At 39.3% G+C, this 24,337-nt stretch overlaps 1 protein-coding gene across 9 annotated transcripts in view; it reads right to left on the minus strand.

The window, feature by feature from the left end:
* The window catches only part of MAP3K4 (mitogen-activated protein kinase kinase kinase 4), a 112,986-nt gene that overhangs the window by 49,517 nt on the left and 39,132 nt on the right, over window positions 1–24,337 (minus strand). For all 9 annotated transcript variants that reach the window (XM_045080075.1, XM_045080076.1, XM_045080077.1 and 6 more), the window contains exon 3: window positions 14,723–16,086. In XM_045080075.1, coding sequence (XP_044936010.1) covers window positions 14,723–16,086 — 1,364 coding nt within the window. The remainder of the gene's footprint in view (window positions 1–14,722; window positions 16,087–24,337) is intronic.

The following is a 24,337-nucleotide window of genomic DNA, read 5'->3' on the forward strand; positions in this document are numbered from 1 at the left end:
AAAAATATGTTTGAACATATACATATGGAAAGACTCCAAATGTTAATACAGGTTTAATAACCTAAACAGAGAGCTATACATTATTTAAGATTTTATTTATTTGACAGAGAGAGAGAGAGATCACAAGTAGGCAGAGAGGCAGGCAGAGAGAAGGCGGAAGCAAGCTCCCTGCTGAGCAAGGAGCCTGATGTGGGGCTTGATCCCAGGACCCTGAGATCATGACCTGAGCTGAAGATAGACACTTAACTGACTGAGCCACCCAGGTGCCCTATATATTAGATTAAGCCATATAAAACTGCCATTTTAGTCAGTCAAAAATAACCAAATACTGGCAATTTAGTACAGGGTCAACAGAGTAACAGAAATTCTGGAAAGGCAGTGGTGGCAGCAGGATTTTAATTTCCCTTAGTTCCCCCATAAGAACAGAGAGAATGAGGACACAAAGTCAAAACTCCCTGAGACACATGTCCAATGGCATCTCCATGAACTACAAAGTACAAGAAATGGGGGGAGGTGAACCGTGCCAGACCCTGTAGTATCAGCACATAGGGGATTAACAGGGTGTCTGATGGGCCCAAAGGGACAAATGCCACAATCACTAATGACTATTCGTTCCCTGCTTCTATTTGAGGGCCTGAGGGAAACAGTGATTTGCGCACAAAGTCATGAGTGAGGTCAAGGGGTTGCAACAGGTCTGAAAGGGCTGAAGTGGTTTCGGCCTCCCAAACTCTTACAACTACCAGCTCAACTCCCCTTCCAGGACGAACGTGCTTGACTGAAATCCAACGGACCAGGGAAGGAGAGAGGAGGTGAAGAATAAGAAGGCCCAGGAGTAGGAGGGCCACACCGGAAGATTTCAAGAAAAGAGAACATGTGTTTTGGCAATTCAGAAGAAGGAACTCAAAGCTACAAACCGTAACACTTTCTAAACTCTCTCTTTCCTTAAAGTTCATGAAAACAAATATGTTTAAAAATGAGCAACAAGGGACGCCTGGGTGGCTCAGTTGGTTAAGCAGCTGCCTTCGGCTCAGGTCATGATCCCGGTGTGCTGGGATCGAGTCCCACATCAGGCTCCTTGCTCGGTGGGGAGCCTGCTTCTCCCTCTGCCTCTGCCTGTCATTCTGTCTGCCTGTGCTCGCTCTCCGCCCCCCTCTCTGATAAATAAATAAAATCTTTAAAAAAAAAAAAATGAGCAACAAAAAGACTATGGTAGAATCCAATACAGGGTTATTAAGCAGAGAAATAAGGAGCAGAATAACCCTAGAAACAGCGAAAGCCTGCCAGAAAGACATGTCCACTAACAGAGAGGACTGCAGTCTAATTTCCCCAAGAAAGCTAAAAGAAATTAAGAAAATCATAGAAAATATAAAACAACATAAATTATAATTAGAAAGACTCACAATATCACTTTATATTACTATAAAGTGATAGCACTCGAAAGATAGTTTTTTTAATTGAAAATCACTTTAGGGGCACCTGGGTGGTTCAGTCAATTAAGCACCTGACGCAGTTTTGGCTCAAGTCATGATCTCAGGTTCATGAGACCGAGTCCCGCTTTGGGTTCCTAACTTAGTGGGGAGTCTGCTTCTCACTCTCTCCCTCTCTCCCTCCTCCTGCTCCTGTTCTCTCTCTTTAAATAAATCTTTAAAAAAAGAAAATCATCTTAAAAACACAAAGCTAACCAGTAGGGACATGAGCACAAAAAAACAGAACAGATGAGGGCTTCACAGAAATCGAAGGTAAAAATGAAGACAATTTTATAAACCAGAAAGAAAGAGAGAGAAGGAAGAAAAGACGGGAGGTAGGGAGGTTGGTCTGAAATAAAGTGACAGAGAGACAAAGTAGATCCAAAACACATGCAGTAGTGGTTCCCAGAGAAGAAAACCAAACTAATGAAACAGAAAAGAGTTAAAACATTAAGAAATTCACTTGAAATTAAAAAAAAAAAAGAAAAGAAAAGAAGAAAGCCAACAAAACCTGAAATCATATACTAAAAGGGCACTATGTATTCAAAAACACCAATGTGGAAAAACCAACACCAGGTAAACGAGTGGAGTTTAAAGAAAAAGAAAAAAGACAATCCTTTGGACACTCAGGTTATAAATAAATTAAACAGACCAACAAGTCTGTACTTATAAGCAGAAACAAAAAAAATCACATTTCCATGAGACTTTGCAACCTCAATGCTGCTTGCCAGAAGACGATGAAGGATATATATTAAACTTATTCAAGAACAGAAAATACAAGCCAAAGATGGTATGGCCAAACAAACTTGCAAAAGTCAATGCTGCAAATTGTCAGGAAAAGCCAAGAATTCAGAAAACAATGGTCTTATGAGCCCTTATCAAGGACTCTACTACAAACGAAATGACTCAGGAGGCTGTTTACAAAACCAAAACAAGAGCCTTAAAAAAAAAAAAGAAGTAAAGAGAAATGAACCCAAATCTAAATCTCTCATCTCTGTCTGTATGTCCATCTACGGAAACATACACACACACTCCTGTGGGGCTAATAGGAGGTGAGAATGTAAGGGAGAAAGTTCAGCCACGATGGCCGTACTGCAGATTCACCACACCCCTCAAACCCCAGCAGAAAGGGGAGGGCATATGCAATGTCCTATGAAGCATTTCACTGCAAGAGCAAATCACTTCAAATGAAAGCCCAGGTAAAAGAAAAGGATTAATTCCAATATCCTCATGGTTGAGAACGAACAAATACCAATCAAAAAATGTTGGGGCAGGGGAGAGCAATAAGGGAATTAATGTAAGTATAACCTTAAGGGGTAAAAATAAACTGGTCATCTATTAAAAGTAAAGAAAATTGCATACACAGCTTATATAAAAAAAAAATGGAAGAATATAACAGTTTTTTTTTTAAGCTTATCATTATCAGGGAAACCAGATTCCCTTGAAAATATATTATTCCATAGATTCTCTCTTAAAACCAAATATTTTTCATAATTCCTGCAAAATTAAGTTTAAAAAGCAATACCTAAAAATAACAAATCAAAGATCTATGAATGGAGAAATAAGATGTGGCCCATCCACACTATGGAATATTATGCAGCCATAAAGAGGAACAAAGTACTGCTACAAATACAATGTGGGTGAGCCTTGAGAACAAGATGCCAGGTGAAGGCAGCCAGTCACAAAAGACCAAATATATGATTCCATTTATATGAACTGCACAAAACAGGCAAATATAGAGAGACAGAAAGCAGGTAAGTGGTTGCTCAGGGCTGAGGTGATGAGCGAAAGGACTGTGGAGGCGGCAGCTGAAGGAGACAGGGCCTCATTTAGGAATGCTGAATATGTTCTAAAAGTAGCCAGTGGTGGTGGTTATCCAACTCTCAATATAGTAGAAACCACTGAAGTGAATACTTCAAAATGGTGAATTTCATGGTATGTGAATTCTGTCTCAATAAAGCTGTTATTTTAAATATACAACCAAAGAAAGAAGAAATTCTAATTATATGTCTAGTTAGTGGCATAATCATAGCAATTATTGAATTATCTTGAAAACACAGTAATTTGGTGGTATATCCCAAAGGGTATAGCCCTAAGGATGGTGGGGGAGGGGGGGCTTATACTTTTTCAGTAATCATACTGCTGCTGGTACTCCTCTGAGATTATTGTATATGTATTCTGAAATATAGTCAGCATATTCTAATAATCTATTACTCTGAGACTCTAATGCCATCATTTCTATTACCACCACAAATTGAGATTTTCACTGTAGAAGAAAAGCCAAGAGAGATTATGTAAAAAATTGAAAATTGTTAGTATAAAATTGGAATGTATTTTTGAAGAGAACCAAAACAATGATCGACGACTTCTGTTACAATGACAGTCCTAGAATAGCACTTCCCGAGAAAAGGAAAAAGAACTCCCTGGAGACAAACCAGATTCCCAGTCTCAAGCAGACGTATAACATAAGCTTAAAGTAGCTTCTTACATCAGCTATCAAGAAGTTATGAAACACTCCTCACCTGGGCTGTGATAAAAGGACCTCAGCCAACTTGAATATGTTCCCACTGTCCAAAATGGGACAATGTGAACATCAATTATTACAATTACTTTAATGGATTATAATAATGATTTCGATGGGTTGAAACATATCAAATGGGTTTAAATTCATGAGTGCAAAATCATATTAATAAAAAAGCACTCACTGGTCACCGGTAAGCCAACTCATTTTTCTGATAAAGGGTAAATAAAAGGGAAAAATTCAAGCATATTTACCCTGTCCCTTCTGTTCAATTATTCCACTGGGTAACCAAATAATGACTGAGGAAATGTTTAAGATACTGTAGCAATATCTTATTTAATACAGCTGATAATTACGCTAATAAGAAGAAAAGAGAATTAGAAATATCATTTTCAATCCTTATTGAAGTAAGCAATCTAGACAATGAACGTTAACTGCTGATGTCTCAAAGAGACAGTCATACGTATGCCACCATGAAGCAGTATTGACACCATCCTTCAACCAATCAATCAAGAAATCCTGGATCTAATCAAGCCACTAGTTCTCACAGTCAGTTTACACAAAACACAGAGAAGAAGGAAACACAAAAAAGGACAACTGTATATGCAATCACCAAAATTCAGACGGTAGGAGAACCTCTATAGGATGAAAAGTCCAGGTTCTTCAATACACATATGGCCAAAAATAGGGAGGGGGAACTACAGATTTAAAAAGACTTAAGAAATATAATGAACTCAGGGCACCTAGGTGGCTCAGTCAGTTAAATATCCAACTTATGGTTTTAGCTAACTAAGGTCATGATCTCAGGTTGTGGGACCAAGCCCCATATCAGGCTCTGTGATCAACAGAGTCTGCTTAAGATCCCCTCTCCCTCTCCCTGCCCCTCCCCACCGCTCACAAACTCTCTCCCTCTCTCTCTCAAATAAATACATAAAATCTTTGGGAAAAAATATAGTGAACTGTTATGTTTTATGATTATTTGAAAACTGACTTAAATTGTACAATATTTTTTTTAAAGAAAACCAAGGTAACTATGACACAATCAAAATATGAACACTGGGGCGCCTGGGTGGCTCAGTGGGTTGAGCCGCTGCCTTTGGCTCGGGTCATGATCTCAGGGTCCTGGAATCGAGTCCCGCATCGGGCTCTGCTCAGCAGGGAGCCTCCTCCTCTCTCTCTCTGCCTGCCTCTCTGCCTACTTGTGATCTCTCTCTGTCAAGTAAATAAGTGAAATCTTTAAAAAAAAAAAATTAATCAAAATATGAACACTAATTTGATCTTTGATGATCAAGGGAGTTAATGCTATGTTTTAAGTATGATAACGGTACTGTGGTACACTTCTAGAACAAGCCCTCATCCTTCAGAGAAACATACTGAACTATTAAAGGATAAAATATGACACCCGAGATTTTCTTCAAAGTGATGGGAGAAGGTGTCAAGTGGCTAGAGGTACGGGCCATGAGCTGATAACCAGTGTGCTGGAATTATACAGATTCAAAGGGACTCATAATATTATTCTGTCTACTTTTGCATGGGTTTAATACTTTCCACAAAAAAATCTTTGAACTATGTAAAAATAAGGGAAAAATATACAATGTTTTATAATCTCTCACTACACACAAAATAAAGTGTTCAAAACTAGAATTAAACTTTTAAATTTACATCTAGCGAAAAACATCATAAACAAGTTAAAAACAGTTTACAGCCATAATAAAAAACGAATAATATCCATAAAATAAAAACAGCTCCAATAGGTCAAGACTGTAATTTAAAAAAACAATAGAAAATGAACAAAATGAATAAAAGTCAAAGACAACATGCAACTGGCCAACATGCAACTTGACAACAAGCTCAATGTCACTAAAAACAAAAAGAATTAAGTTAAAATAAAATTGTAGTTTTTACTGATAATGGTTGCAAAAATGAGGACAAATGGGATTTCTCCTACACCACTGGATGAAGTATACGTTAGTACAGCCATTTTGAATACCAACTTCCCAATATCTATCAAAGATTTAAATATGTATACCCAATGACTCCATAATTTCATTTTGATTAACCATTCTTACAAAACAGTGGAGTAAGTTCATAAACGGGAAACATACGGTATCTGTAGCTACACCACTTATAAATTAAAAATAAAAACAACAAAAAAAGTGTCCATTAAGAGTGAAATGGTTATACTCATTAGGGAAATGCAAATCAAAACCACAGTAAGAAGGGCACCTGGGTGGCACTGACAGTTGAGTATCTGACTCTTGGTTTCGGCTCAGATCATGATGTCAGGGTTCTGAGATCGGACCCCAAGCACAGCCTGCATGAGAATCTCTCTCCCTCTCCCTCTGTCCTTCAGCTCATGCATGCGCATACTCTCAAGATAAACAAACGAATCCTAAAACACACACAAAGATACCACCACACACTTAATGAATGGCTATTATCAAAAAGATAAGTAACAAATGTCGGTAAAGATGTGGAGAAAAGAAAACATTTGTGCAAGATGTGGAGAAAAGAAAACATTTGTGCGCTGTTGGTGGGAATGTGAACTGACGCAGCCACAATGGAAAACAGGACAGACATTCCTCAAATATTAGAAACTGACCTACTATGTGATCTAGCAATTCCACTTTAGTGTATTTATCCAAAGAAAATGACAACACAGACACAAAAAGAAATCTGCACCCATTTTGTTCACTGCAGCATTATATACAGTAGCCAAGATAAGGAAAAACCCAAGTGTCTATCAACGGTGTGAGATTTTATATATACAAAAAGGAATCTTGTTTAGTTACCCAAAAAAGAAGGAAATCCCGCCATTCGTGACAAGGATGGATCTTAACGACATTTTGCTAAGTTGAAATGAGTCAAACAGAGAAACACAATTACCATATGATACGACTTGGAGGAGAAATCTAAAAACAAAACAAAACTGAACTCAGAGATACAAAGAACAGACTGTTCAAAGGCAGACAGTGGGATTTAAAAAATAGAGTCAAATGATTCATTCCGATGACGGCGTAATGTGTAGCAGTTAACTGGAACTGAGGTAGAGCTACATATACAAATATGGGGACGACCCCAAAGAAGAAAATGATAGAATACAGCATTATCGCTTTTAGAAAAGAAAGCACTTGTCATGATGAGCACTGGCTGTGGACCTGAAAGAAACATTATGCTGTATGTTAATTGGAATTTAAATAAAAACTTTTTAAAAATTACCTGTATTACATAACCAAGATATATATTTATATAAGCACAAAAAGTAAAATATGCAAGCCAGAGAATTACTACTCTGAGCCAGAGTACAAGATAAGTAGCAACTGTTTCTTTATATACACATTCAATAAGTAAGACAATAGAAAGTGAATTGTTTTATAAAATACAGGAACAGATCAAAATACCTTTGACCCTTGAATACCATGAGTTTGAACTTTGTGGGTCCACTTACATGTGGTTATTTTTTGATAAATACAGTACAGTAAATGTATCTTCTCTTAGGATTTTTCTTAACATTTTTTTTCTAGTTTACCTTATTGTAAGAATACAATATATGTATACATGACATATAAAATACATGCTCATCGACTGCTAAGGTTATCAGCAAGGCTTCTGGTCAACAGGAGGCTATTAGCAGTTAAGTTTTGAGGAAGTTAGACGTCATACACATATTTTCAACTGTGCAAGGGATCAGCACACCCAACCCGCGTGTTGTTTAAGGATCAACTTTTTGTTACCCTTCAAAAGTTTCTATGGTTCTACACCAGGGGTCATATCACAAACTGAAATGCTTACAGGGCCGGGTGGGTGATGTCAATGGGGCACTCGGGAAGGGTGACAGAGAATAAGAAACGATGGGCACTGCAGTCAATTGCAGCCCGCCAGATGCTATCACGTGCGAATGTGGGCCCGGGGGGATAGACCTCCTCCTAGTACTTTAAGGAAAGCAAAAAAAAAAAAAAAAAAAAAAAAAAAATCCAGATTTTCACATGAAATCTTATATTCAAATGCTAACCACTACGTCAAAAAAATACTTAAAGCACTAGGTGGGAAAAAATATAACTCAGGAGGCATATACGGTAAAAGCACAGCTTCACAGCCAGTTCGGGGTTCACCTCCTGGCTCTGCCATATGGGCTATCTACGTCCTCAACTGAGTCACTTGACCAACCCGCCTCCACACAGCAGCATTCAGTTAATGCCAGCCCCTAGTCTTGTTGCTACTGGTGTGTTGTCTTCACGGGATGCAGTCCTCCGTTGTGACCTGAGCATTCTGTCCTCTGATCTTCTCCATCTTACATCAGGTGTGACTCCGCGGGCTCACTGCCGTCAAAAATAACACAGAACTTCCTATTTCCCCTCAAGTAAGTGTGCTTCTTCTGGAAACAGAAACCTATCGGCCAATGAGCAAGTATGTGCTTATCAGGTTGCCACTAACTCAACTACAAAGCCTGTGTAACTTTACTATTGAAATCAGACACGTGAAGCAAATAAAACAATTAGCTATAATAACTGTACTAATGAACACTGATCTGGAAGGCGGCAGTAGGCGAGGACTGTAGCCTCCTCAGTGTTTCCAATGGGCTTGCTCAGAATTGCACTGGTGCTGGTGCAACTACACGGGAAGCCCACTGGAGGTCTGGGGAGAACGGCAGCACTCCTGTCCCACCCCAAGAGATTCTGAGTCGCCCTGCATCCAGAGAGGGTATCACATACATGAATTTTCAAAAGCTCTCTGGGTAATGCTGGCATGCGGCCAGGCTTGGACACCATTAGCAGAGTCTCAAGTCTGGTATCCCAGAATCCTGGACTTGAATCCCTCCAACAATCTACAGCTCCTGTGATCTGGGGCAAGTTATCTATTCTCCCTATTAGTAAGATAGAGTATGAACACCACCACTTTATTCGGTTGCTGTGCCTAACACGTGGAAGACTTGATAAAGGGTGACTGTTATTTCATATCCTAGTTTCTATAGGCCTCATCCACTCTAAATATAGAAGGCAACCTGTTGTGTTCATAGGAAAAAAATTAGCTTAATTATTCTTGGATCATAAAACAAACAAACTTAATAATCACATCATTTTTCATTCAAAGGAAAGTAATTTGCAAAATACCCAAAACTCTTCCTTAGGATTTGAGGTAATATGCATGGTAACATGCAATCAGGCAATTAAATATTTTAAACACTACATTAAGTAAAAATTTTATCTGTCTCTTCTTCTGAAAATGTATAAATTTTAGAAGGTAAAGCCAAAAGAAAGGAGCATAAAATAACCATATCATAATCTACGGCTCAAATATTTTACAGGTATTTAACATTTTAAATGCACAAAACCCAAAGGACTATACAACCCAAAAAGTAAACTTTACAGCAAACAAAAAAATCAAGTAGAACACTAGGGAATCCCAGGACAGAACGCAGACTGAGATTAAGTTAACCTAACTATAGTACAGATGTATGATATGACCTTACTGAAAAGGGTGAAGAAAAAGGTGCTGACCTAGCTAACTCTGGAAAATTCTGCAGTGACTCTTTTAAAGACTAAAGACAAAAAGAACTGTACTGAAAGGCTGGACTCTGGTTGGCAAGTTTATTCCTCATGGGAGTCCTGGTTAGCAATTCTGAAACTACTTTACATGTATGCCCTAGGGGCACAGATACCTGAAAACCGATACTAATGCGAGCCAGTTTCTCACCACAAGAGAAGAAATTACAACTAAGGAGAGGAAAGCTAGGATGAACTGGTGATGCTGGATTAAGCCTGAGACGTCCGTGTGAACTCCTGTTTATCTTTCAGGTAGCCGGACAGGTCGTCTGTCCGCAAGGAGATCACCTGATCAGTCAGTCAGCTGACCAGTAACAGAGAAGCAACCACCAAGCTGTGCACACAAGGGGTGAGAGACACTCCTCTACTTTCTAACTCTACCTGAGTGGGCCTGGAAGCAGTGACACCCCAACAGTAACACCCAGTGCCCAGATCTTCATTTCTAAATACCATCCTCCAATAAAAGGAACCAGAGCTCCTTGGGAAAACGGCTGATTTCAGGACCCCAACAGGAAAAATAAAGGACGATGCCATAGAGTACGAAACTGCTCAAAAAGCAAAACCACGGGTGCCTGGGTGGCTCAGTCGTTAAACATCTGCCTTCAGCTCAGGTTGTGATCCCAGGATCCTGGGATGGAGCCCCACATAGGCTTCCTGCTCAGCGGGAAGCCTGCTTTCCCTCTCCTAGTCCCCCTGCTTGTGTTCCCTCTCTTGCTGGGTCTCTCTCTGTTAAATAAATAAAATCTTTAAAAAAAAAAAAAAAAAAAAAGGAGCAAAACCATACAAAAAAAAGATGCAGGCATGTCAAAAGGACACAGAAGCCAACTGAAAGAGTTCCAGTGGCTAAAAAAGGAACAATTTGAGCAACAAAATAAAGAACAAGACTACTGGATTATAACCCAAAGAAAAAATAAATATTTACGACTGCCCACTGAGATAAATAAATGGGAGGGAAGAGGTAAATCTTTCACACAGAAGAATTCCAAATAATACATGTAGAAACTCCCTACTAGAGGGAGACATTCATTGCTGTCCCCTTTAATGTGGTTCATTGGTGACTCACATCAAAGAGTAGAGCAGGGAAAGGGACTTGCTAACTTGTGGAGGGACCCAGCGGACAATACCTTCACTGAGGGACCCAGGTTAAAATCACCAGGGACAATACAATGCCACGAGGGCTCTTCAACTCAGCGGCATTCCTGCCCAAGCCTAAGAAAACGCCAGACAAACCCAAATTCAGGAACGGTTGTACAAGCCGTCTAGACTGTGAAACCAAGGGCCGACTGAACAACTAGGACAGATCAGAGGAGACCGAAAGGACGTGACTAAGTGCAAGGTGGCGTCCTTGACTGGGTCCTGGAACAGAAAGGAGAAATTAGCACAATAACAGAAACCCAGATAATGTACACTAGGGAACAGTATCTTTTTCTTTTTTTTTAAAGATTTTATTTATTTATCAGAGAGAGAGAGAGGGAGAGACAGTGAGCACAGGCAGACCGAATAGCAGGCAGAGGCAGAGGGAGAAACAGGCTCCCTGCCAAGCAAGAAGCCCGATGTGGGACTTGATCCCAGGACGCTGGGATCATGACCTGAGCCGAAGGCAGCTGCCCAACCAACTGAGCCACTCAAGCATCCCAGGGAACAGTATCTTATACCAACGTCAATATATTAATTTTGACAAATATAGCAAAGTTAAGTAAGATGCCAATATTAGAGGTAGATGAATAAAGAACATATGAAAATTCTGTACTATCTCTGCAAGTTTTCCATAAATCTAAAGCTATCCCAAGATTCCAAGTTTTTAAATTTAAAGATCTTGAAATATAATAAGATTTTAGAGAAAAATCACTTTATAAAGCATGTTTGTAAGCCAAGGGGAATTAAGTATAAGATCATATATTATTTATAAACACTAATCACAAGTAACTTAATCATAAAGAATAAAAATATAAAGACACAGATAAGAAATCCTTCAACTGTACTCATTACTATTATCACACAAGTCAAAACAACAGTGCAAAATAGAAGACAGATATCGGGTACAATCTGTGGTGCCAGCTGGTCAATACACTTCTATCCAGAATGAAAATAAAATTGTCCTTAAACCTAAAGCCTATATGCTGCTGAAAACACAGGCCCTTCAAATGCAGGAGTACTTGGCAGAGATTAAAAGGTTAAATACATTTAAAAAATAAAAATATAGACTAGTCTGGCCCATACTGACTTAACAGTTAGCTTCAAAAGAAAAAAAAATTAACAAAGCTTCTAAAAATTAAGAGTTTATATCTGGCTTCTACAGAATTTTACCATTTATACAAATACCTTTTTAAAGCCTCACAACAACCCTGTGAGGTAGGTAGGAAAGTATTATAGTCGTTTTACAGATGCAATGACTTAGGGTCAGAAATACTAAGTCATTTACAAAGTCATGTGGTGAGAAGCCCCACACCAACACCAAGAAATGGAATCTAGTTACCTGATTTTAAAAACTGTGGCTCTTTCTCCAACATACTTAGTCAAAGACTAAAACAAACCCAGAAGGAAAGTCTACATACATTCATACACATATAGATAGACACACACACACACACACACACACACACACACACACAGCCCTCCCCTTCCAGAGATTATGTTCCTGAAATGGAAACAAAAATAAGTCTTACTTTCCCACTGAGTTCATTATAATCTTGAAGCCTCATCTTTATTAGTTTGGATTGAATTTCTACTTCAGCTCTTGGTTACTCTTGTTACCTGACAAACACAATATTTTATAAAACAAAACTTAAAACAGGGCCTTCTGTACTTCATTTTTGTTTTGAAAAGCAAATAATCTGCAAATAATTCTAATAGTCTTTAAATCACACACTTATGAGCTGGAGTTTGTATGCTCTATAAGGATAAACTTTTCAGTTGAATCTCAACTAGTCAAACTGAAGGAATACAACGTTGACAGGAATTCAAAACTAGGGGTGACCTACCATTATCTGTTTTCAACTTGAGTTCTAATAAAAAATGTAGTGCACTCATTCCCAATCTTTTTCTTGTTCCAACACATCTAAGGGATGCAAAGCTCCACCATTAGTAGTGACAGTTCGCTGTCACAGAGGGAAGAGGGAGACAATTGGGGGAGTTTAAAGCAGTTTTAAGAAGCCCCCAGGTGCCTCCCAGGGCCCCTACCATGAGTCCTTCTCTCTCATGAGACCCACTGAATCAGAGATGAGGTAACGGTACCAGAGCTGATTGGCTCATACTACTTCAAAAACAGTGCTTCACAATAAAAATTAATCATCACTCCTGTCTTGCCCACAAGTGTCCTCATTGGAACTGAACCACTCCAGCGAAAAGCCTAAACCGAGTAAGTCATTCACCATCTGAAGTATATGGCAAATCCTTACTCCTATCTAGTTTTGTTCTACTGATTTTGAAACCTGCACTATAATAAAATCATATAAAATAGTTATTATGGACTAAAAGGGGGAAAACAGTCATTTGCTCTAATAAAAAGATGTACATAAAAAATCATTCAAAGTTAAAATACTATTCAAAGAAGATCTCATTAATCCCAGGGTCCTGAGCTCAAGCCCTGCATTGGGCTCCCTGCTCAGCAGGGACTCTGCTTCTCTCTCTCCCTCTGTCCCACCCCTGCTCATGTGCTCACGCGTGCCCGTATACATGCACTCGCGCTCTCTCTGGCAAATAAATAAAATCTTTAAAAAAAAAAAGAGATCTCATATATAAATTCACTTTGAAACTTATAATTAAAATAACACTCAAAGTAAACTAACTTCTTATAGCTACGAAGTGCAGATTCCCTTTGCAAACATCAGCACTATTATGTGAATGTCTGACCCCTTGCTAGGGGTTCATGGCCTAGTTCATGAAAAATAAAAATCTTATCAACTGATGTTCTCTTCCAATGTTTCCCATTATTAAAAAAAAAAAAAAAATGCCCTCTGTTGTATCACGTCTCACGCCAAAGCAAGTCACATTATGTACTAAACTGAAGTTTAAAAAATAAAAAAATGGGACGCCTGGGTGTCTCAGTTGGTTGAGCGGCTGCCTTCGGCTCAGGTCATGATCCCAGCGTCCTGGGATCGAGTCCCACATCGGGCTCCTTGCTCCACAGGGATCCTGCTTCTCCCTCTGCCTCTGCCTTCCACTCTGTCTGCCTGTGCTCGCTCTCACTCTCTCTCTCTCTGACAAATAAATAAATAAAATCTTAAAAAAAAATAAAATAAAATAAAAATAAAAGGTGCATACATACGTATGTACATAGCTACTAAAATTGAGAATAGCAACCAGAGACAGGTATAAAGAATCTCAAAGATCTGGGTGCTTTTGCTTTTAGCCAGATGAATATGTAAACTCCCCACAAGAGAAACATTGCTCTTCTTCCTCTCAAGAACAGTATCCAACAGCATGCCCTTTCTAGTTTGATCACCCTTAACAGTAAAAAATTTGAGAGATCAAGCTATCAAAACAAAATCTGCACTGTTTTCAAACTGCTTTTTCTAGGAGGCATACTCCTCTCACAAAAATCTTCACATGTCAAAATGTAGATCTGATAATTAAGGCTTCCCTTAAACGTCTATCACCTATGCTAATTGCTAACTGTAACACATAAACGTTTTTTTTCCTTTTGATCACTCTGACATTTCTCTACAACTCACATCTCCTTTGGCTAAAATCATGTGTAGTATCTGTTCTTATCAGTTTAAAATACAGTGGCCAAAAACTGGACCTGCTACTCAAAAAGGGAATAAGCTATTGCAAAGACTCGAGAAAGAACCAAATCCATGACCTTGGATGCCGTATTCATTTAAAAATATTTTAGCATCATGTTGACTTTTTTACAGACTCTTATTCAGCCCGGGGTCACCCAGGATTATGGCTTTCTTCCCTCTTTATCTATACCTAGTCTGTCCTTCTCCATCCTATATTTATAAAGCTGCACTTTTTTTCCTCCCCACACCACCTTACACTTAATTGACTAAATTTCCAGCAGTTTCCATAGCTCCCTTCCCACATTTATCACAGTGCTTTATAGAAATGTTTAAACCTGCAAGTTACAGTGACGACCACTTACACCTTAAAAATACCAAGACTACGGAAGTACCTAATAATCAACACAGCACTCTGTAAGGATGGAACGGAGGCCAAGATCACGGGAATGCCTACCAGAAACCTACCTCCACTGGACGGTCACTCTTTACCAGTGCTATACGTGCCCTTTGCAAGGAACCGTCCATCAGCTTGTGAAGTCTTAAGATTAGCTTTCTTAACCCCATTTGCTTCAGTGCTTTGTCTACAAATGGTCTATAAATAGAAGTCAGACAATGTCTGCTAAAGCCTGCTTCTGCGCTGCAGTCTGGCGCTCCCCAGCCAACGGACTCCTCCTCAGACTCGAGCCTCTCCAGCTTCTTCCGCACACAGTCCTGCGAGCGGACGCCGCAACTGCTGGCAGCGGGCTGTGTGGGCTCCGGGGCCCTCGGTCCTGAGAGCTGCTCTTCCTCACTCTCGTCCGCGCTACTTGCCAGCTCCCGCAAGTCCCCTTCTGTGTAATCACCCTCATCTTCCGGCTCATTGCCTTTGGATGACCGAGGAGAAGGGATTTCAAACACTGGCCAGCCGATGTCTGATAAATTCTTGATGCCCAAAACAGTGCCCATAATCCTTAACTTCTGATTTAAGTCTTTCGTGATGTTTAACCACAGACAGAGTGCCTGCACCCTGTCCTGGAAGTCTTTCGCAGCATATTTTTCGTAGTCCTTTTGAAGAGCCTGCAACGATGGATAAAGTGCTTCTATGTACTCCAGCAGCTCCATTATCCGCTTTACCTGCTCAAACGACACCCTCTGGCGTTGGAGATGCTCGTGGTACGTCGAGTAACCCACCAGCTTTGTTCCATGAGGGGCTCTGCACTGCCCTTCTACTGAAGTACCATTAAAACTAGCTCCGTTTCTAACAAAGGCAAAGCTCCCGTAATTAACTTTGAAAGTAAGGATTTCATTGATAATATCTGGGATGGCTTGACGGGCTGTATATAAAAAGAGGTCCTGGTCATTAATGGTCCGTCCTGCATGCCAGGCTTGTAGCTCTAACCAGATCAGTTCATTAGATCGGTTAAACCAGAAAGCGGACGTATTTTCCTGTCCTCTTTGCTCCCTGTCCTTCTTCTTTGAGACTGAGGTAAGCTTTAGCAGGAGTCGCAAAGTCTCAAAAAACTTTAAGCGATCTGCTGGACAGTCAGTCCTAGAAGTCTGGCGTGCAGTTCTGGCTATAGGCATGGGCACGGATACCGGAAGCTTAGCGTTGCTGCAGCCAAGACTGAGGTAAGGCTTATTAAGATCCACATCTGGAATTGATTTTTTGGGCAAAGACCCACCCACTGAGTCCAACATGAACGAGCACTGCACATTTTTCTTATGATCGCGCTCTGTTGTCCTAAGAGCTGCTCGGATCTTTTTCTCCTGCTTATAGCTGTATTCTTCCACATTCTCCACCGTTTTTCCAGTGTCTTTGTGTGGAGGCTGGTTCGGTGCATTCGTTTTTTCTATTAAAAAGAAATAAACAGATCATCATGTTAACTCTAAGACATGAAACTACCCTCAGCATCTTCAAGAAAACTCATCTTCACATGTACTTATTTTTTCAGGCTGTTACTGGAGAAAAAAATCGTAACTATATGCTGAAAAGTAAAAGATCCAAAATATATACATTTCTCTCTTAATTTCTAAGGAATTTCCCTGCTTTATTATACTTGCTATGCTCTCTAATATCTTCCACTACAAATCTAAAACAAGCCATTTCTCTACATTAAAAGTGCAGTTATCCACAGAGTGAAATCGCCACCAGTTAACCTCCTTCAACTTAAGAAGGGACAAAGAGCACAGCAGCTCTGACAGAAACATGGTTTGGAAAACCCACCCCATTCCCGCCTCTGCTGTGAACTGAATGTATTAATTCAGAGCAGACCACGTAAGTTTCCTGGGTCACTTCTCTCATTTGTAGAATGAAGTAGACTGAGCAAAGAATCTTTAAGGCACTTTCAGATTATCCTCATAAAAAAATGAAAGACAGATAATAGGTAAAAATGTTAATTTATTCTACTTCTCAGTTTCTTTCCCACAAATGAACAGTAACATTTTAAATTTAGCATTAACAGAATTGAAGACATACAGACTAATTCACTATCATTTGCCTCAAGTGGCATATTAAATCATTCAAAATTAATGCAAAGAAAGTAAACATCACACTTTCTCACCGAACAATTATCGAAAAGTGCTATTAATTTAATCCCAAGCTTTGGAATGAACATACACACCCCCTTCCTTCCTGTTTGGCATTTCTGCCACTATTAACCACCTCTACCTGACTGAAATGCCTTCAGCCCCTTGCTTTCTAGAGACAATGGTCTCTGGGTTCTTTTCTGCTTCCCAAGTCACTCTTTAACAAATTCCCTCCTTGGAACCTGGCTCACTCCAGAAAATGCTGTTCTCCATTTCACTCTTCAATTTCTTCTGCCTTACTCTCCCCCTCCCTGGGCAATCCTCACTTCTACTTCGTATACGGGTAATGCCCAAACCTAAAACCCCATTCTGATCTCCCCTCCACACCCAAGATATACTTCATGTCCCTGAATTTAGGGCACACATTCTGTATTTTAACATCTCTGAAATTAAAATGTTTTATAATTGATGATATGAATATGTTTTAGAAACATATTCCCTAATAGGTTTCATTTACATCTATTTTATATATTTATATGTTTATATATTTATTTTATATATATAATATCACAGTACATATTATATATACATATATATATAAAATCACACACACACAACATAAATAACAAATAGTTTTTTTAAAACCTGCATCTAAATATCAAAAAGTATAAAAAGGGTTCTTTCACTAAATAAAAAATAAAAATGCTAAGTATAAAAACACACTTGTGTCAGGGCATCTGGATGGCTCAGTGGGTTAAGCGTCTGCCTTCAGCTCAGGTCACGATCCAAGGGTACTAGGATTAAGACCCACATTGGCCTTCCTGCTCAGCAGATAGCCTGCCTCTTCCTCTCTCTCTGCCCTGCTTATGCTCTCTCTCTCTCACTTTATCCCAAATAAATAATAAAAAATTGAAAAAATTTTTAAAATAAACACACTGTGTCATCAATTGTAAGCATTTTTTTCTTAAAACACATTATAGTATGCCTCAGATTTGGTGAAATAGGTTATATTTACAGGAGTTACAAACTAATATACCTAAAATCAATTCACTAAAGGAAACCTGTTTAAACCAGTTTGCCTTCTAATCACTTTAAATCAAAATAGTTTTAAAAGAATTTTAGGGGCACCAGGGTAGCTCAAGTCAGTTAAGTATCTGACTCTTGATTTCTCCTCAGGTCATGATCTTAGGGTCATGAGAATGAGCCCCACATTGGGGTCCCACCCTGGGGATAGACCCTGCCTAGGATTCTGTGTCTCCCTCTCCCCCTGGCTCTCCCCCTACCCGACAGGCACTTATGTGCACTAATTTCCTTTATGGCCCATCAAAAAGGATTTTATCTGTCTACTGGGATTTTTGCTATATTTTAATATAAAAATGGTTATTATTACTTTTTAATTACCAGTATTTTTAAATGATAGAATTTTTATCCGTAGTTTTAATCTACCTTACTTCTAAGGTCTTAAAATTTTTTATGCAACCCATTCAAGAAATTTCTTCAATTTTTGTTTCTAGCTATATATACCTATCAATATTCATTCATAAAAAATTTGCCCAAGCCCAGACTTTGTCTCCTCTTTGATGTTTTAATTGTGTTCTTTATACCTTTATTGACATAGCACATACACACCATTCATCTCTACTTGGTAAAACAATGGTTATTTGAAAGCAAAGCTAACAAGTTCTTCCAAACTTAACTCCACGGTATTTTATTTTTCGAGGTAGGAATTTATACTATACTTTGTCACTATGAAACACAAAATGACATACGTGGTATCACTGCTTAAGGCTAGAGGTAAAGATAATGAGCTTAGTTTTTAATACATGAAGTTGGAGGAGCCTATGGAAAGCTATGTTGATCTGTACTTGAGGAACTACAGAACACTCATGAAGGAAATTGAAGAAGACACAAAAAGATGGAAGACCATTCCATGCTCTTGGATCGGAAGAATAAACATTGTTAAAATGTCTATACTGCCTAGAGCAATCTATACTTTTAATGCCATTTCGATCAAAATTCCACCAGTATTCTTCAAAGAGCTGGAGCAAATAATCCAGAAATTTGTATGGACTCAGAAGAGACCCCGAATCGCTAAGGAAATGTTGAAAAACAAAAATAAAACTGGGGGCATCATGTTACCTGATTTCAAGCTTTATTACAAAGCTGTGGTCACCAAGACAGCATGGTACTGACATGAGAACAGACACATAGACCAGTGGAACAGAGTAGAGAGACCAGATATGGACCCTCAACTCTATGGTCAATTAATCTTCAACACAACAGGAAAAAATATACAGTGGAAAAAAGACAGTCTCTTCAATAAATGGTGCTGGGAAAACTGGGCAGCTATATGTAGAAGAATGAAACTCGACCATTCTCTTACACCATACACAAAGATAAACTCAAAATGGATAAAAGACCTCAATGTGAGACAGGAATCTATCAGAATCCTAGAGGAGAACATAGGCAGTAATCTCTTCGATATCAGCCACAGCAACTTCTTTCAAGACATGTCTCCAAAAGCAAAGGAAACAAAAGCAAAAATAAACTTTTGGGACTTCATCAAAATCAAAAGTTTCTGCACAGCAAAGGAAACAGTCAAAAAAACAAAGAGGCAACCCAAGGAATGGGAGAAGATATTTGCAAATGACAGTACAGACAAAAGGTTGATATCCAGGATCTATAATGAACTCCTCAAACTCAACACACACAAAACAGGCAATCATATAAAACATGGGCAGAAGATATGAACAGAGACTTCTTCAATGCAGACATACAAATGGCTATCAGACACATGAAAAAATGTTCATCATCACTAGCCCTCGGGGAGATTCAACTTAAAACCACATTGACAAGTTTGTTTCTATATCTAGTTTTCCTTTAATACTAAATCCCTTTGCAATTAATAAAAAGTCTGTTACGCTGAAAAGAAATTTTAAAAAAATAAAAATAAATAAAAATTAAAAGTCAACCATAAACAGCTTCTGAAAGGACAATAAATTAAAAGTATACAGAATGTATGACATGACAAGTCCTATTATAGTGTTACAAAACTAGTTATAATAACTTCAGGAAGACTAATGGAACAACTGATCTGCGTGGCTGTAAATTAAGTGGTGTGATTTGGTTAGTGCAGTTACAGCGATCTTCCAAAGTAGTTACTTTTTCCTTTGGCCAATCACCAATAATTTCTGCCTAATCAGAACACGAAAAGGAAAAGAAAAAAAATTTATACTGAAACCAAAAGCAACCAATGACAAGAAATATGGTTCACTTGTTTAAACAGACATGAGACATTCAACTGAATTTTCCCACCATCCATATTTAGAACTGGCTCCTTAGAATATGTATAAAATGTATTTTTTATCAAGTCTTTTAAATACTTCTGCTCTCCCCTATGAGTACTATTCACACTTAAGACACCAGCCTTCCTCAAGCTCTCAAATGAGTAAGCGTAAAGCTGCTCTTTACCTCTAAGTGGGAGATGGTCATTAGAGCAATGATGTCCTGGATTATCAAACAATGTCAGCAATCTGCAGGGGCTTAGAGATCGAATTCATTGTTCTCAAATGTCAGTCAACATTAAGAAGCACTGAGATTCTTGCTAAAATGTGGACTCCTGGGCCCACTCCCTGTGTCTCTGATTCACCTGGCTAGAATGGCATATTTTGGGAAACATTTTCCTTAACCCCCTCATTTTCAAGTAGAAGCTGTAGAGAGACTCTCCTAATCTTCACAACACTGTGAAGACTACCATGAAACATCAACAGATGGTAACTATTAGGACAGGGATCCTAAGCCATGTTCGTATCTTTACACCACTGTTAACACCCGTCACAGGGCTCAGAGACCAGTACTACCCACCCAAGGAAAGGTTAGACACTGAGTGGCATAAAGGACAGATCATAGAGAGTAACTAATCTGTAAAGACTTTAACACCACGTACTTGACTGGGGGCTTTGGAAAATGTATGGAGCTCAAACGAAGGTAGCAAGAAAGTCAAGAGTATCTTTAAAGCCAGGGAAGAAGAGCATGAAGAGACACAAAGGCAAAAAGAAGCGAGTGGCTGCAACAGTGAGTCTATAAGGAGAGCTTGAAACAGAACTTTGACTGAGGTTGAGTTTAGACTACAGAGCTGAAATACAGATTTAAGTCCACTCTAGTTAATGTTAACAATGAACTATCATATGATTGACCATACAGCTGACCCCTTGAACAACAAGGGTTTGAACTGCATGGTCTACTTATACACAGATTTTTTTTTTTTGACATACATTGTAAATGTACTTTTTCTTAGATTTTCTTAAAAATATTTCCTTTTTGGGCACCTGGGTGGCTCAGTTGGTTAAGCCACTGCCTTCAGCTCAGGTCATGATCCCGGAGTCCTGAGATGGAGTCCCATCTCTGGCTCCCAGCTCCATGGGGAGTCTGTTTCTCCCTCTGACCTCCCCTCTCACGCTCTCATTCTCTGTCTCTGTCTCTCTCTCAAATAAATAAAATCTTTTAAAAAAAAATTTCGTTTTCAGTTTGTCTGGGTGACTCAGTCAGTGAAGTGTCTGACTCCTGATTTAGATGTGGTCATGATCTCAGGGTTGTGAGATCGAGCCCTCCACTGGACTCCACACTAGGCATGGAGCCTGCTTAAGATTCTCTAACCCTCTGCCCCTCCCCCACCCTCTCTAAAAAATAACAATAAAAAAAGTAAAAATTTATTTTCTCTAGCTTACTGCATTGTAAGAATATAGTACATAATACATACAAAAAACATGTTATTCAACTATTTATGTCATGGTAAGGCTTCCGGTCAACAGTAGGCTATTACAAGTTAAGCTGTTGGGGAGTCAAAAGTTATACACCAAATTTTGACACTGCTTGGGGTTGACCCCCAACCCCTGACCCAGCATTGTTCAAGGGTCAACTCTACGATCAAATCAGCTCAATTTTACAGCAGTATTACACTCTCAAAAACAAGCTGCTGATCCTACTACTACTGTTAGCAAAAGCACAAGACTTCTATATACACGCACGTACATATATACTTTGAGGTACTTGTTTATGATAGGGAAATCAATATGTGTATATACACATGTGCACATAGGTTCAAATTCTGATATAAATATCTTGAGATATCTGTTCTCTCTCTATAGCCTGGCTACTGCAGTATGTTATAATATTGCTGGCAAAATAGAGCTGGTATGGATTACAGGCAGATTCACTCTAAAAAGGATGTGGCTTGAGTGTTTTAATTCTTATTTTCCCAATTTAACTGTGAGATGAGCTAGATTTACTTCCTTCTGCTATGTTAAAAGGCACAAAAGTTTAAGGATGAGATAGTATGACCATCTCTCCCTTAAAACGATCTTAAGAAGAATAGCTGTAAATGACTAATTATTGTCCAAAATTAAAATCTTAATTGCAGTTATTTATCATTATCCAAAAGTACAATTTAAATAATACCTCAATTAAATTCTGTTACTCATCAAAGTATGAAATTAAGCCTGGTCAGTGAGCTAATTCAAGAGCTTAACTAGTAGGTAATAAGGAACTAACCATTCATACCTAGACATCACAACATTGCTATCATATTTATCACAGCTTCTAAAAGCAGCAGTTCATGTTTCAAAAACAAAAATGTCTTTAACATTCCCAGGGAAATGTCAAAGTTGGAGAAAATATTTTTTTGCACACTTCTAAACTGGCAATCATTTGAGAGTCCACCAACATCAAGGACGAAAACGCTGCGACGATGACAACCTCGCCTTCATTCTTCATAGCGCCATCCCACCTGGGCTATGGAGACTTGGCCTTCGTCCTTCACACACCCCCATCCTGCCCCAACAATGGCAACCTCACCTCTTTCATTCTTCACACACAAACCCCCTTTCCATCCCATACCAACAATGGCGACCTCACCCATGTCCTTCACCTCCCCGCCAGGGTCTCCTCTCTCCTCCATCCGCTGACAGCTCAGATAATCACTAAGACAGACACTTGTTTTGAATTACCCTGCTTGGTGGTTACACAATTGCATATTATGCTTGGAAATCACAAACAATGAATGACACAGTGACTCTTCGTACAGGATTTGTTGTGTCCATTTGCAGAGCTTCTCTAGAGTCTACTCCCAATGGTGGATGTGCAGGGTCAAGGACATAACCAACCTCGACTTGACTGAATTAACAAAATCACTTTCCCACAAGGATTAAGACATTTCCATTCCCATTAGCCTTGTATCAAAGCTGCCATCTCCTCATACCTTTACTAGCAGCTGCTCTCCAAGGTATAATAAGAAATATATTTGGGTTTTGTCCACATTTCTGGCACAGAACTACTAAAAACTCTTGGAATCCGTTGAGTAATTATTCAAAAGGAGGCCCTTTCAATCACATCTGTATTTATGCTAAGGGGTGCTCCTAGAGAGTAGCCTCAGGATGGGGCTGGTCCTAGGGAACTAATAATAAGCGGGCTGGAAGCTTCGGCACCCCCCATCCACCACCCTAACCTCCCAGAAAGGGGCTGGAGGGAGCAGTCTGGAGAGTAAGCTCTCTAAAGACTCTTTAACAAGGAAATGCGATGAGTTTCCACGCTGGTGAATACATCCAGGCAGTGACAGGCTAAGGCCGGCGGGACCTGGAAGGCCATGTCACCCCGCACACCTGGTCCTATACATCTCTTCCATTTGGCTATTCCTGAGTCCTTTATAATAAACCGCAAACACAAGTAAAGTGTGTTTTGAGTTCTGTAAACAGTTCTAGCAAATTATGGAACCTAAAAAGGGTCTCATGGGAACTCTCCATTTACAGCCAGCTGGTTAGAAAGTGGCCTGGGGCTGAATTTCCTATTACAAAAAATGAATCTATGGTAGTTAGTTACTACTGTAGATTAGTAGTAGTTATTCTGAGCCTATAATAATAAAATATTTAAAGAATCATATCCATATAATCAGTTCACGACAATGGCTACCATTGTTTAAAAAAAAAAAAATTAATGGTTACTCTCACCTCCTTGCAACATAGGGCCCTCAGTTACCTTTCTGGGTCCTTCTAGTCCTTCAGGAATGCTTATGATGTTGTCTCCATTTACAAGGGAGAGGGGCTGGAAGCACAAAGACAGTATGATGACCAGAAACTAATTCCCCAAAGCTTTATATCAAATGCAGGTAGGAGCTGGTCCCTTACAGCCCACAACCACACCTCCTGCTGCTGAAATGCCCTGTGTGGTCCCCTTCCACACTGACTTTTGGTGGCCCTGTGTGGCCGAAGCACACAGCAGACGTGGTGCTATATGACTTCCTAAGCTAAGAACCCTTACAACTTTCACCCTGATCTCTCATGACCCTGGCTCTAAGGGAAAGCTAACTGCCACATAAGAATCCTAATTACCCAGAACAAGTATGCTGTGAAGAATCCCAGAATAGCCATGTGGAAGGTCACATGGGGAAAAAAACAATGCCAACCCACTCTCCACCCAGATGCCAGACATGTGAATAAAGAAGCCATCTTGGACCACGTGGAGAAGAACTAAGGCTCCCACTTAGGGCCATGACAGTATCTCCCCGACTGAGCCATTCCAGCA

This window comes from Mustela putorius, unplaced genomic scaffold, assembly GCF_011764305.1.
Source record: "Mustela putorius furo isolate JIRA1106 unplaced genomic scaffold, ASM1176430v1.1 tig00000450_pilon_pilon_pilon, whole genome shotgun sequence".
In the NCBI taxonomy this organism is placed as follows: Eukaryota; Metazoa; Chordata; class Mammalia; order Carnivora; family Mustelidae; genus Mustela; species Mustela putorius.